This window comes from Toxorhynchites rutilus, chromosome 1 (assembly GCF_029784135.1).
Source record: "Toxorhynchites rutilus septentrionalis strain SRP chromosome 1, ASM2978413v1, whole genome shotgun sequence".
NCBI classification, from domain to species: Eukaryota; Metazoa; Arthropoda; class Insecta; order Diptera; family Culicidae; genus Toxorhynchites; species Toxorhynchites rutilus.
Window position 1 is genome coordinate 194,423,640 of NC_073744.1, and position 16,731 is coordinate 194,440,370.

The window sequence follows — 16,731 nt, forward strand, 5'->3', positions numbered from 1 at the left end:
ACAACTGAACGAAATGGTATGATAAACACTTCATTCGAAAGTTAAAATGTCTACGCGTTCTATACTTGTTACTTTTTGATCCAAAAACTTGTTTCAATAGTCTTAAAATTGCTTTCAAAACAGGCTATTGAAATCACCAATCGGTATGTAAGCGAGCGCCGCCCGGAAATCCACTCAGTTCTAATTGAACAGCGATTGGAGCATGTTGTCGCTGTTGTGGTGAAGCTCTTCGTTTATCATGAAAGCGCGGATGAACGGTGCCACCAAGAGCCTGTTTGTGCACCTTAGGCCAGAAGAGAATCCATCAGGAGGAGAGTGATGCCACAAACGGTTCCCCGGGAAGAGTTCGGAGCAGCCGCCACACACACACATACACGCGCGGAATTCTTCGTTTGGATGCCATTCAGCATCGAGAAAATTCCGGAAAGTTCTAATCATTTCTGGAAAATAAACTGCCAGTTCCTCTGGGAATTTAAAAATACATTCATGTGAAAGAGTTTATTTGAATGTTTTCTATCCATGTAACACTGTGACCAAATACATTTGGTTTTGTGATTTTTCAATCAATCGCAATTAACAGGATAGCTTCTGAAGATTATTCTTCCCCATCAGTAGGATATTTCCGTATCCAATATTGTATGCGCCCGCAATCGATTATTGCTCAGTCGCCGAAAGTTCCGAGCTCAGAGAGTTCATTCCCCTCTAGTTTGCCTTCCAAATTGCCATCGTAAACCACACCTTCTCTCGATTCAATCACACACAAAAAGCATACTTAAGCGATATTCTGGTGGTGAGACACATTCATTTTTCGTGAGGACATCGACAAGACAACATCGTTGCCTAACGTGCTGGAGGAGGTGGACGGCGAAGGATCGACACATACACGCACAGAATTCTTTCCGTTTGGATGCCATTCAGCATCGAGAAAGTTCCGGAAAGATCTAATCATTTCTGGAAAATAATCTGCCAGTTCCTCTGGGAATTTAAAAATACATTCATGTGAAAGAGTTTATTTGAATGTTTTCTATCCATGTAACACTGTGACCAAATATGTTTCAATCAAGTGCTATTAACAGGTGGTTATCGAATTAGTATTAACCACTGGTGGGCTTCCAGTATCGAGGAAAATGTGGAAATATCTAATGGTTGCTGGAAAATAATCTGCCAGTTCCCCTTGGAATTGAAAATTACATTCAAGCGAAAGAGTTTATTTTAATGTTTTCTATCCATAAAATATCCATATAATACATTTGGGTTTGTGATTTGTCAATCAAGTACAGTTAGCAGGTTAGCTTCTGAAGATTATTCTTCAGAACAAGGTTTTTCGTATCCTATATTGGATGCATAAAACCTTGTGCCTCCAACGTCACGCTCTCGTTTTCGAAGTCCCCCAAATATTCATTTATTCATTCATTCAGAATGGATTGAGATTCAACTTCAAACAAATGATCTTTAAATCAACGATAGTCCTACGTCACCCTTGCGGTTATGCCATAGATATAACCCACTTCCTGTTTTTTTATTATCTGTATTATAGTGATTTTCAACTCATTTGGCTGGTTCGTCACTTTTACTTCCATTTTTGGAAGAATGTCGGGAGTGAGAATTGAACTCGTGACCTTTAGCGTGAGAGGCATGGATGTTACCACTACGCCAGATCGTCTCCACTAGTCCTACGTCCACCTTGCGGTTATATCAAAGATATAACCCACTTCTAGTTTTTTCTCTTGAAAATTTGGGTAGAAGTAGTTTACAGTGTATTGTTTACTCTGTATTTTTATCATTGTTCAGTTTTTCCTAAAATTGCAAAAAAATTGCGTCACCCGAAAAGCAACGTCACGAATTAATTTTGCGCAAGCACCTGATAAATCCTCAACTCTCTCATCGGGACATTGGAAAAACTAATCGGAATCGTGCAGTCGATGAACAGTCGTGTCATTAAACGTTATCACGAACCTCTCAGCATCGAACGGAAGGAGAAGTGCGGTCAGAATGGATGTTCTTTTAGTGATCAGGATCACAAGTGTGTTTTTAAAGCGTTTAAGCGGAATCCCAATGCCTTGGTCAGGGATGTGGCTAAAAGTTGAATCTGTAGGATCCATGAAATGAATAATATTTTTGTGTTCATTGATCTGTTCCTAAGCAATATTATATCTCATGGCTTGCTGTTACACATCTCTACGGAATCTGTCCAAGTCTTTCGTTGAGAGAGTCAAGAACCGGGAGGGACTTCATACGTACAAACTGCAGAAGGCTCCAAATCGTGGAAAAATACGGTGGGAAAGTCACGGGCCTGGTAACTACATCCGACGAAGCCCCATTCTCTCATCGTGGATGATGAAACTTACGTCAAGCTGGACTTTCGGCAGCTCCCGGGGCTATTGTTCTTCACCGCCCAGCACAGGTTTGATGTTCCGGAGGAAGTAAGGAAACGGAAACTTTCAAAGTTTGCCAAGAAATTCATGATTTGGCAAGCGATCTGCTCATGTGATAAACGGAGTGTGCCGTTCGTGACTAGTGGGACTGTAAACGTTCAGATTTACCTCAAGGAGTGTCTACAGAAGCGTCTGCCTCCTCTCTTGAAGCAACAGTAGGGCCCTACTATCTTCTGGCCGGATCTAGCTTCGTGCCACTATTCAAAGGATGTCCTGAAGTGGTACGAAGCCAACGGGGTCGTAAGGTGCGAGCATGCGGTTATAGTATTGAAGTTTAATGAAATAAATATGCCAAAAGCTCACTAATGGGTTATATTTTATTGTCTGAAAGTTTGAAAAGGATCGGTCAACTAGGTAATTTTCTGCGGCGTTTTTCCCGTGATGCAATTTGATATGGGACACCCTTTACGCTATTGCAGGACAACCAAATTCGATCCCCATCAAGTAACAAGCTGACTTTGGTTATCAACAGGTGGCACACAGAACCTAGAAACCTTCCAATACTGCTCATGTTTGCATAGGAGACGTAATCACCAACACCATTAGTGTTGGGAAAACGCAATTTTGTTGTTTTTTGCCTACAAGCGTAACCATGCAAATTTCCAATGGAATAATCTGTCCAGTTTAAGGATATTATCGATAAAAAGAGGGCCTAGGAGATTTTGTGGATTAAAGCATATTTTTGCCATTTGAAAAACGCTTGCGTCTATTTATGCGGACAATCAATCGTTTCAATGAACATTTGTTCGCATAGCTAGACGTAATCAGCAGGTTGCTCTGTCTGTAGCATTAGTATTTACATTTCCGATAATAGTCAAAACGTCTCCGTCGGCAGATTCAGATGTTATCGGATAAAATCAAAAAGGTTTGGAAGAAATTTAGTGAAACGTCTGGAAAAGGTGCTCTGGATTTGTTACGAGTCTAGAGTAGTAGTTTTTCCCTGAATACTCTGGGATATGATAAGAACAGCAGGTTCGTATTTTTTCAATTAATTGAATTTGTAAAGGCAATCCGCTATGCAACATGATTTACCGATATCACGATCAATCGCATACGGATGGTGAAGTGACTTACACCCACGGTATGTGTAAATGCTGCGTATGTGGAATAATTTGATATCGAATCCGAGGAATTATAATGCTAAGAACCAATATTATCTTAATTTTACTACTGATTTGATTTTTTCATAATCTACTTGAAGATTCAAATGCAGAAATTTAGGTAATTATAACATTAAAAACACAATTGCTTCTCTTTGTTCATCGCAGTGCAGTGTACAGAAAATAGTAATTAGATGAACAGTGTTTCAATGGTTTCTTATATTCATCTATTAGGAAACTCTAAGTAATAAGACACTATCGTGACAGGCATCTTTGAACTCTGCAAAGAATGTGATTCAAATGTAGATTTAGCTTATAGCACATAATACTTATAATTGTTGATTTTCGAACGATGTATGAAAGCTGTATCGAACTACGTATGTTATGCGGACAAACAGTGATTTTTCGGAAACATTTTTTCAAAATTGCTCAAATGTTTTCAAACAAAAAATGTTTGTTTGCATGTTGATCAAACGTATTACATTGCGTAGAATGCAAAACGGCGAAAAAGTCGATTTTGCTCATTTTGTCGCTTACGTCTCCTATACAAACATGGGCAGAATAGCCAATACGTACCCAAACAATGATCGAACGGAGACAGGTGTTTTCAGATGCTTCATGTCTTATGGTTTTTGCTGAGCGTTGTGAGATTAACTGTAATAATCTTTGTTTGCAAAGGATTATGTACGATTAAACATTTTGTTCACAGTCGTTTGGTAATTTATGTATCCGTACCACCGATGAAGATCATTAGGCGATAAAAAAAAATGTTGTTTGAATATACACAAATTTGCATGTGTCAATTTCTTAATCCAGAATTTAACCGAGGCGATATGAAGCGTGCTTTAAAACGCACACAGTCTTTGTTGTCGATGCAACGTGATGCGATAATCCAATTTTTCTACATAATTGACTTGTTGAAAATTGTCATCTACTTATCGATTTTGAAAAGGGGGTAATTTACGAAAAAAGAATGACAGAAACGGAATATAACCCTATTCTATTCGAAGATAACCCTTCTATTGATAGCAAAGCCGAAACGTATGCAGCTTTATGTGTCGTATTGAATAAAGCACACAAATCATGTACAAACGTGACTGTGATTTTTCAAGATGATCCCTGAGCAGTTTTTGCGATCTAGAGCAGTGGTACTCTACCATTTTCGACGTATGATTACGTCTTTCAGGAACATATTGAGGGTACAAATTGAAAAACGAAAATCAATCGCATCGCAAAGATTGTTCAATTTCAAACGCTTATTGCTCAGTCATTTCATGATGGATTTATGAGATTTTGGCGTCAATCGATTTGGGAATTTCATAACAATTTATTACAATGAATTAAACAATGTATTTTAAGGAACTGGCTGTCAAACGATTGAAAAATATTAAGCAATATCCAAACGAAAATCTCGCATTTTGATTGGTCGACATTAGCAGATGGCAGAATCAAATGGTTATACTCTATTTTTCTCTGTCTACTCCGATCTTTGCTCTCTTGGTTCGTCTTCTGAATAAGAAAGTAGCTGGCCCCAAATTATTCTTTCCCCGAAGAAGTCCCATTTTTATGCATCCCAAGAAGCACCAGTGTGTCATTTTAAATAAATACTATTTTTAATTAAGAAATGACAAAGGAATTAATGACTGGAATGTGATCACATTTGTTCAAAAATCATAAGAGACAGAATAAAGTACTAAGAAGCTTCACACTAACCTGCGGCACCGCCAGGCACATGGCTATCACCCAAATGCCAAGAATATAACGAATCGCTCGAGAGAGTTTCGATAATGTATGGGATAGAAATGGTTTGCAAATCGCAACGTACCTGTGAGATGAGAAAACGTCGTTAAATTTAATACTAGAGCGGAAACATTCCAGTTCTAAGGATTCAATTTTAACACGACGACAGTTGCATTTGCCAAACAAATGACCCTTTGATGTATCTACCGGACATAGAACTTCCCCAAGTTTGATATTACCTCTCTATTGTGAATGCTGTTATCGTAAGGATGGTTGCATTGGCGGATGTTTCGGCGGCGAATCCATTGAGTATGCACACGTTGTTATCGAACGGGTACGGATATCGAAACCAGGTTAGGTAAATTTCCTGTGGTACGCCTGCAAGTAAAGCGTTTATCGTAATTAATGATAAAACAGAACTGTTCACTGCGCTCGGCTAATGATTAAAATTTCGACTGGAAGCTGCAGATAATTATCGTATGATTCAAACAATTTTATTTATTGGTCTTTTTGTTTTTTCCATAGACATTTATTTATTTTGGATAAAAAGATCATCACGAAACCTGCCCTTGCGCACAAAAAAAAAATAAAATAAAAGCAGCTTCCGAGTCCGATAAATCACTTGTCACCCAAACTTTTCACCCTCATGAGTTTCAATTCTGTTGCTGACTTTTGGTTCGCGATTCTATCTTCATTTCGATGGTGGCTCAGGTTGATTCATTTATTTCCGTAAATAACTTTTTATCTATTGAAGCTGGGCGCTCCTTGAATCAGATATGTTCACCCATGTATATTCTTTTTGAAGCAACTACACTCGACAAAAATAAAATAGAGGGACAGAGTGCGAAGTCGAATTCGGAATTTTTCACAAAGTTACAGCATTTCGAAAATCACCTAAAAATTTCGTCTTCGTACTCTGTTCCTCTGAATTTTCAGTCCAGTGTATTTACAGGTTGAACATCACTTTTGCTGGTCATGCTTATGAATCAATTGAGTACGGTTTAAATTCAGTTAGTCGTTACATCATCGAGGATTCATTGACTATTATCATTTCGAATCGTTTATCAAAAATGACTCCTGCTGGTGTGGCTCAAACTATGATTTGCTATGATTTGGGTGGCTTATGAACGATTCTTTTTAGGATTGTGAGAGTCGGACAATGATTAAATGAAAATATCTCCTACAAAATATGAATGAAAATAATTCAAACTCAAGCTCAAGCTCGGACTGTCATATGTTTTAATTCGCTGATTTGCAACTCATTTACATACATAGCATATCATTTTTCAAAATTTCTCTGAATCACAAGAAGACTCCCTGAAGAATTTTACATAATCACATATTTTATCGACGTTTTTGGTAATCACAGGGTAGTCGGTATGTTTATTGTCCTCCACATCTTCTCTACCAGGGCTTGACAATTTCGAAACTAAAAGATGAAAATGACTTTTTTATTTTATCCTTTCGCTTCAGTCAATTTCAATTGTTTGTATTTACTACGCATACTGAAATAACGGTTCTTCAATTCCGTTCTGTTCTACTGTCTTTTCATTTGAATTTGAAAGCAGACGCTTTCGCTTGAAACTGCTCGAATGGGATATATGTCAGTTTCATTACCACATGTGAAAGGGCGATCGCTGCTTTCAACTGGAAGTTTCGTTCGATTTCATTCGACCGTGTTTTAAAAACAGTGTAATTAAAACAGGCATATGAAGGCATTAATACAGGGAAACCTGTTAATGGTATGTTTTTTTTGTGCGGTGTATGAAAGAATCATATCAATGTTCAAAAATCATTGATAATGTTTTCGGCCATTTATTTTTTTGCAATTTTTGATATGTATTTCATCACTCTACATGGGTACTGTGTCAACCAATTACCTGTCTCATGCTTTGTTTCGTTTGTTTTGACGCGTGGGTAAGAGCTTATTAAAGGGAGCAGAAGATTGATTTTATTATCTATGCAAATGAGTAGGCCACTAACTACAAAGAAAAGGGGAGACCAACACGTTGAGGAAGACCTTAACCTAGAGCCCAAAAAATATATTTTTGGCGATATATTATGCCATTAAAGATTTAGGCAAGTGTTCGAATATCGGCGTGTTTAGAGTATATTTGAAGATACAATTTTAAAAAAGTGGGACTAAAATTTTGTTGGTTAAAGCGTTGATGGCTGTACGCGTGAGTGCCCTCTGAAAGTTAATAACTCGGTAGGGGGACATTCATCTCGGGAACTCTACGGCTGATTCAGATGAAATTTCCTACATTGCTTTGACCAGTAGCTAAAGTTTTTTTTTATGCAATGATGTCCATTTGACGGGGAAGATCGAGTTGAGATAGTCGAGCCGTAGGGTGAGATAGCAACTAAACGCCCGAATGACTGTTAAGTTATGTTGACGGAGAAACTGCTGGAAGAAGCCAAAACTCATTTTCAATTGAATACGAAGGCGAATTTCCCCTAACTGTCCTCAGTTGAATACGACTTTGCCGAGCCCTGGCCCTTACAATTTCCAACAAATCACTCATAGATCGGAAGGGAATTTTTACAGGGAAAAGACTTTTCTAACAATTTTTTTTCTTGTTTTCTTTGAAAAAATTACTACTAATGTTTAATTTGTAACATTTTTATGGGTAAATTAACGCGATAGATATGTTCTGTAAACTTTTTTTTCTATTTAGCAACACGTCAAAAACATTTCAAAAGTGAGAATTTACACCCAATCACAATACATTTCTGCATGGAAACTATGTTTTATCAATACAGAAATCGTTAAACTATCCATCTATAAGGTCGTGGGCACCAGTGGACCGATAATGTGGAAGCCATGACCAAAACAAAAGAGCATGATCCAGCATTACTGTATATATTGAGCTTGAGCTTGAGCTTGGTGTAGAGTACAGGGCTGACATAATACCAAATGAAATAATAGTAATAATAATAATAATAAAAAAGCATGAGAAACATGCCATGAAAACTATAGACCAATCAGATGAAAGGAAAATATGAGCCAGGCTATAAAAGCGCGAGCCATTCCGCGCAGCCGGCATTCTGACAACGGACGTGATACGAGCAACATCTGGAAGGAAAACCAGCAGCAGTGGCAGCAGCGAACAACGGAGCTAACCTGAGCAGCCGATAATCAAGCTAGGTGTCGCATCGGCCTGCTTCAATAGCAGCAGCAACAGGAGCAGCAGTAGCAACGGACATTGAAGTTCATCCGGACAACCAACAATCGAGCTCTGCCTCGCATCGGTTTACTTCGGTAGCAGCAGCAGTAACATCGCGAGCTGAACATTGTCGGCACTCTCTCTCCGCTGATAGCGTGAGGACGCGCTTCCATTGAGCCGGGAGAGTGTCGCAGTGTGGAATCAACGCCGCATTACGTGATTGGCGCCCACGTATTGACTAGCTGCAGAAAGGGTTTTAATGAGTTTTCCCCGCTGTAGCTAGCAAAGAAACTTCTAGACTGAGACTTCATATTTGAAGCCTATCCATTGATCACAATGGATAATATCGGCGGTCGCGACACTTGGGTAGACTGAACAATTCGTAGTTGTTCTCCGTGATTGACCTGAACCAACCAAATTGCACAAAGAACACTCAGAATAATGCTTGGGACTAGCAAATCATTCTCGTTGTGCAATTTTCGGTGATTCGAGCTTGAAATGGTCAATAACGACGCCGGTCACGTCCTTACAGTCACCAGGGGAAGGGAAGGATTGTCAGTATGATATTCGCCGCCCGAAGGCCAGAAGGGTCGGCTCTATAGCGTGGTTCCCATACGAATATAATGGAAAGGATAGTGTTAGTGGGGAGAGGTAAGAATGATGTGATTATGGAAACGCGAACTTTCGATCACAAAAATCCGAGAATCAGAGATTATTTTTAGGTATCCTGAAAAAGAAAACCTGTTTGCATGAATGGACTGGCTATGTGTATTTTTATTTATCGTACGTACGTATCTAAACTCAATCGCGCCCGGTGAAGAATTATATTTAGGAAACCTGAAAAGGTAACTGAGAGAATTCCTGTGAGCCAATAAAATGGGCGATATATTTCGTAATTCATCGCGTGTAATCTGTATCAAACTCTAATTACGATGGCGAAGAGATATGTTTCGGAAACCTGAGAAGGTAACCGAGAGAACTACACGGATATGTAACCTTTAATCTGAGTTTATAAACTCAATCGAGTGTCTGGAATTGGAAAACCAGGAACAAAAACTAATATGAATGTATAAATGCTTTCGCCTTCTTTTCTACTCAAAATTTTGAAAAAAGATACTATTCAATAATTTATATCGGCATCATATTTCTTTTTATATAACATATCAAAACTATTGAACAAAAAAAACATCGCGTATTTGCGGAAACATAAAAAATATACATACCCAGTCTACTATGTTGTGTCAGATTGGTCCCAACAAATGGTGTCGACAACGATACCGATATCGTGCCATTTTGCAATGATTTTGTCGACCTATCCTTCGTATTTGACAACCAATTACGGGCCAACACTGTGCCAATCTGGCACCGCGTCGACCGACCAAAAACCTACTCGACACTATTATGGTTTTATTTTGTTTTTCATGATAATGAGAATAAAAAGTGATGAAAAAAATAGACCGTTGATGGGAATTATTTATTTCTTTATAAATATAAACAAATATATTACACATTACATTTAATTGTATATGATATTGTATGTATATGATTTTCTATGATCTTTTTTTTTAGCATATTGCATATTGCAGACTGCATCACTGAAACAAAACATTAATTGATTAAATTATATCTGATTCAATTCATATGTTACCGCACTATGTAGTTGCTATCGTGACGGTATTTCTCGTCGTATCACGATGATTGCGTATAATTTTACGGATGTGCTCAGATATTGTTTTTTTACAGCGTGGCGGGGGGCATGAGTGGGTGACCACCAACTGCTGGATGCTACTGTTACCTACTGCACGGCAATGGATTCTGCATCGTGTGGGTAGTCCACTCTGGTGAAACCATTTGTATGCGGAAGCATGTGTCCCATCCGAAGACCACGAAACGTTCGAGTGTGAACCAACAACTACTTAATTGAAGTACTGTGGCCTCACTGAAATGAAAACTGTATTCACAGCAAATATCGAAGAAAACTATATACAGGGTGGGCCATTTAAAGTGGAAGGATTTGTTTTTGCAATAGCAAAGTAAAGAAGTGGAATTTTAAATTATTTTTTTTTTAAATTCATTTATTTTGGTCCAAGGAGATTTGTTCTAACTACTTTTTGATTATGATATCTCGTAAATGACCGCTTCTGGCCTTGACCGCAAAATGTGCCCTTTTTTCGGCATTTTTCATCACTTTGCCCAATGTTTCGGCCGATATGGCAGCAATTTCTTGTCGGATATTGTCTTTCAGCGCAGCCAGGGTCCTTGGTTTACCAGTGTATACCTTGGATTTTAAATATCACCATAAAAAAAAGCCAGGAGGCGTCAAATCAGGTGATCTCGGTGGCCAGTCATAATCGCCGTTTTTCGATATTAATCTTCCGGGGAACATTTCGCGCAATAATTTGGTCGTGGCAGCCGCTGTATGGCATGTAGCGCCGTCCTGTTGGAACCAGTAATTGTCCAATTCATTTTCACGAACAAATGGTGGTTCGAACGATGCCTAACTCTTGCGAACGATGGCGACCTGATGTCGATGGAGTCTCTGCAACACTGGCTCGAACGGCATCAATATTCTCGTCGAAACGTCTTGGTCGTTGTCTGGACAGATGACTGGCATTACCAACACTACCAGACGATATGAATTTGGCATATAATCGACGTATAGTGTTGTCTCCAGGCGATGTTTTAACTTTATTTTTATTTTTCCACGCACGTTTAGTTAACACAATTAAGAAGTTATTTTGAATGTACAGCTGAATATTTTCAGCGCGTTGTTTATGTGTGTATTGTTCCATGGTTAAAATTGTACTGAAATGACGCTTCCAACGTGGTATGACATTTGTTAATCTGACATCTCTGTCAAAAGTTATGGGGTTGCCAGATGCTTCCACTTTAAATGGCCCACCCTGTACATTCAAATTTTCCTTACCCCTGAAGGTGATAGGTGATAGCATAATCATCCCAGATAATCCAGCTCCATCAGGATTCCAAATCGGAGGAGGCATGTATACCGACCAATTGCTTGGTGTTGCTGTCTTATTTGCTGCACGGCAAATTAATTCTGCATCATGTAGGCGGCCCAATCAGGTGAAACCATGTGAACAAACTGAAAAAAATATAATATAAAACAATAAATCGTAACCTAATTGAAAAACTTCTCGTACTTACGACATCTGATTCTCGATACATTTTCTGTTTTGTTTTAAATGACGGGGAGAAAGAGAAAAAACAATACTTGCATTGATGCCGTTTCGCTCAGTTGATGTATCGAGTTCATTTATAGCTGAAACTATGGGCAGTGCTGCTTGCGGAGGGCAAAGCGGGATTAGATTCCGGCACTTTTGTAGCACTTTATGGCGCTCGGTCGACATCGGACCGATAACCGCTCGAAAACAGTTTAGAGCGGGTATTCAACAATCGCGACACATCTCTGCTCGAATAGCATCATGCACCGTTGTACTGGCAACCCGGGAATAAAACAACTACAAATCAGCTAAACATGAAACAAGAACTACACGCACAACAAGTCTCTAGCTGGGACACTAAAAACATCTATCGTCAGAAGATTCGATTGATGGGGAAAATAATAAAGCGAGTTAGAGATAACAACTTAGCTCTTCGTAGAATTGCGTCAGCATAATGCGCTTTCTCTTTCTTCGAGGCAACAAGCTGCTTGCACAGTAAACACACACACATTGAAACACTCCTGAAAAAAAAAAACGAGAAACGGACAATTTAAGCCCGCAAAGCTTTACTAGCAACTATATAAATTTGTTGATGCCTATTCACAAGAACATACTGGATTATCGTTTCTAGATGTAAAAAACTCTTTCGGAATGCCTAAGAAAACACACTTTTCCTAACATATCAAAAACTCCAAAGATGAAAAAAAACTGTACGGAGCGGCAGAAAACACGTCTGCATTCGACTAGTGCACGAATCCTTCTCCATGATCCAGCATTACTGTATATATTTTTCAGAATCTGAAAAAAATTTAGAAAAATAAATTTCGAAATATCTATATATATAAAAATCTCGTGTCACGGTGTTTGTTACCGAACTCCTCCGAAACGGCTCGACCGATTTTGATGAAATTATACTCAAAATACTTGGTAGGTATGAGAATAGGTTGTAAACTATATATGATACAGGTAGGATACCGATAACCATACATTTAATACCGAATAGGGTGGCTCTATGCAAAAAAAAGATCTGGATTTTTTTTTCAAAAATTTGACTTCATACCATACATATAACCTTAAATTTTGACCCCAATTCCCTATTTTTAATTGCGATTTTATTATTTTTGTGTCAAAAATATTCTAATAATTTAACCGTTGTTCGTTTTTCCAACAGAACGAATTCATTTAAGTTGTTCAATGACTGATGGCGTAACGCTCGCTTCATTGAACATCCATCTACAAATACACAAGTAACATCAATTCATCTAAAGCAGGGAGCATATCCGACGAGCTGGAAGCCTTTTTGAATGAGCACAATGAGTTATCGAAATTCTTCAAATCACATTTGCTCGGATTACAAAATGACAATCACGCTATTGCCATCAACCCTGATAAAACATCAGCTGGAGAGCACGTGTGTAGATCCAAAGCACAAGCGCTGCTGGAATCATGATAGCACGGTGACACGAGAAATTTAATGCGAAGAAAAAACAATAATCTGGAATTCATCGTTGACACACACCGTTCATACGACCCTCGCTATATTCTTCTTCAATGGCACTAACGTTCCCAAGGTTTGCCTTCTCAACGTAGTACTACTTGCGTCATTTTTATTAGTAAATAGTTGAGATTACTATGACGAACAATACGCCTTGAATGTATTCTGGAGTGGCAAGCTCTAGAATACGCGTGACTACAGTGCAAGTCAGAAGGGTTTCTTTAACGAAAAAACTCTTGCATAAACATTAGACCAACGAGACCCCGTCACAGATACTTAATTCATTATGAACATCATTTCTCATTTTGATTTAATATTTATAAACATGCGACGAAACAAACAGAGGGCGCGCTCGAAGGATTTTTATGTTTATCATATGGTGATTTGACATGGTCAAGAAACGTCAATTCAAGATATCGTGAGCTGTGCCATCAATTTATGGTCGACATATACGCGAAGGTAGAGATTGAACGACTGCAATTCTTACTACACAATCAACAAAACCGGTGCGAGGAATAATACATTCACTTGCGAGACACTATCATGAGCAACGCCGACACAGCTTTAGTTATAGCCAGGCCAAAGCGCAATGCATTGTCATGACATTGCGCGTGTGTTCAAACACAAAATGAAGTTCGATCGTATTCGTCCCCACATATTGTTGGTTGTATTCTGTTGAATGGAAAAAGCAATTTTGCATTCTGTTCAAGCTCAAGTCCAATCGAGTTGAGCAAATGTGACAACCTTGCCACGCAATTCGACGTAAACAACATTGGTCTCCATGTTCCATTTCTATGAAGCAAAAATAGTAATGGATTTCAATCAAATTTCAACAATTTAGAATTATTTCCGGAATTATGCCGATCAGATAGAGAGTAAATTGAACCACAAATACGGATGACTTATTTTGACCATTGTTTCGCGACAAGGTGAACGAATTTAAGAGTGTAAAAGTCGATTTCGATCGAATTGTAAAATCCTATCACTCATATGCATATATGAATATTGAGTTCTACAAATCGGTGAAGAGTAATAAAAACATCCATGAATAAAGGAAGCAATATGGCTGTGTTTCAAACTTAGATTACCGATGTGAATACTCCTCGATTGAATGACAACGATAAAATAACGCGATTCCAAACAGGCCGAGTAATCAGCTTCATTGAAGTTAGCTGGCGTATCGCTGTTTTCCAATTTATGAACGAGACCAAGCTGTTATAAACTAAGCCATGTTGAAAATCACATGCACGTATTTTCTAACAAGGAGACAGCAATAACTATTGATTTTCTATATTTCATTTTTTCTACTTTACGACAAACTTATATTACTTTTTTCAGTTGACGTTTAACTTTTAAGAAATCAAACATGTCAGTTACGTTAATGAAATACACCAAGAAACATCATAAAACCTTTCGTTCAAATCATTTAATTCGATTTTTTATCGGTCACATTCGATTTATTTTAAAGATCGTTAAAATATTCAAACACACTTACAATTCATTAGTGTGTTTTATTCAACACCCAAAATATTCACTAGAAATAATTTATTTGGCAGAACAACGTTTGCCTGGTCAGCTAGTTGTTTAATAAATTTAAAATAAACATTTGATATTTTTTGTGGAAATACGAATAATTTCTACTTTTCGAAAATTTCAACTAAGTAGGATTGCTTTTTATGTTTTTGCTTTAAAAATATAATTTTTTTTAATTCCACTGAAAAAAAAATTGGAAAAAATATTTTTAAAGCATATTTTTAAGGGGGTATTCTAGTGTAGAGACACGAATTTCGGAAGTTTTTTGGAAATACGTAAAAATAAAGCGAAGAATATTTTTCGTCTATCTTTTAACAATAAAACAAAAATTGAACGGAGTAAAAATATTCATAACTAGAATAGATAAGAGCTGATGAGGTGAGAGGGTTAAAAAAAAGCTGTGCCATGGCGAACACGATTCCAGCCCTTCTGGTTATCTGAAACAAAAAAATCAGAACAGATTCTAAATCAGTAAAGATGCCACTATCGCATGAACATCGGACGAGTCAAAAACAACTTTTTTGACAAAATGGCGGTCGTTTGAGAAACAAAATGCGGTTCAAAACGTTTTTTCTTACGTTTCCCGTTTTTTTTTAAATAGTAAAATTTAAAAAATATCACTTTTTAGAGGTTCATGCGATAGAGAGATGCATGCAGATTGTATTCATATAAATTTGTCATGAATCGGTTCAGTAGAAGTTAAGATATCGTGCACGCCAGATTGAAAAAACTGGTTTCAAGAAAAACGCGTTTGAAGTTCATTATAATGGTCGTACTAGGTTAGATACCGCATCACTAAAATGGCTCTAACTCGGTAAATAATAGGATTTTCGATAAGTCCTCTGTAGGGTATATTCTTGAATGCCTAAACTACAGAAATATGAAGGAAAAACATGTTTTTTTCAAATTTCTAGACTAGAATACTGCTTTAAATCCTCCAAAAATATCTGAATGGACCTCACAATTTCCAACAAGTCACAAGTCATAACAAGAAATAAAAAAAAAAAAATCGAATTTTTTTTTTGAAGAAAGAATTTCAATTTTTAGGATATTTTTTAAAATATTTAGATATTTTTTATGAAAATTTTAACAATTTCCTACATTGTATTCTATGGCCAGAAATTTTCATATATCACAGTTTTAATGTTCTTTTTTTTTGTAAAAACAATAAGAAAAAAAAAACATTGGCCCTTTTCAAAAAGTGGTCTAATTCTTTTTTGAAGATCTCAAGTACGCAAAGCTGCTTAAATGACCAATGTCATCACACCCACAACGTTTCACTGCTATCTGGGACGAGTTGCCAAGAAATTCGTCAGTTGTGTTTTAGTTTCCATTGAATGGAATATCCTTAAAAATTGACGGCCCTTGGTAATGGTTGGTTCACACTACATAACTCGATCGACACCCAAACTAGCGTTGGCCGAGAACATTCCATCTTCGGTAGAAAAAATGCTTTTTGGTGTACTGAAAGGAGAAATGCACAAATAAAAGCACCTGTTTCAAAAGCTTCAGAATGTTTGCATGTATGGGAGCACACATCTCTTTCTCTCAGACTAAACGTCAGCTTGGGATTGTACCCAAAAAAAAGTTCCAACGATGTGACGCTAGTTTGAACATCGTAGTTTGAACCAAGGACGGCAAAATGCAAGGCTGTTTTACACGACCGTGCTATCCACATAGCCACTGGTGCTGTTGCATAAATGCGTGGTAATATTACACCTCATTATAAGATGACGTTGGAAAGTATTTTCTAAGAGTAAAAAGAAGAGCATGAACGTGAATCAATATCGTTCGCTTTCTGACCCGTGTATGTGGCAAAGTATGCGAATATGTTGAATGCGTTCCTATTTGCAATGTGTCTCTTGTTTCGCTCGCTCATCTTGATCTTTTATTGCTATACCATGCATATTATACAAATGCTATACCAGTATCTGATAGTAGCACATTTTCTGTTATTTGTTAAGCTCATTTAATGTAACAAATCGGGATGCCAAAATATGTGCTAAAAATAAAATTTGGGTGTAGTATTCAGGCCATTTTTAAGTTATGTTCTTTGGAAAAATTACTCAATCACTTCCA

General features: G+C 37.6%; 1 protein-coding gene across 6 annotated transcripts in view; it reads right to left on the bottom strand.

Moving 5' to 3' along the window:
• LOC129762356 (pyrokinin-1 receptor-like) overlaps nt 1-16,731 on the bottom strand; it is a 38,380-nt gene that overhangs the window by 12,217 nt on the left and 9,432 nt on the right. For all 6 annotated transcript variants that reach the window (XM_055760571.1, XM_055760572.1, XM_055760570.1 and 3 more), the window contains 2 exons: nt 5,515-5,653; nt 5,249-5,360 (listed from right to left, as the gene is read on the bottom strand). In XM_055760571.1, coding sequence (XP_055616546.1) covers nt 5,249-5,360; nt 5,515-5,653 — 251 coding nt within the window. The remainder of the gene's footprint in view (nt 1-5,248; nt 5,361-5,514; nt 5,654-16,731) is intronic.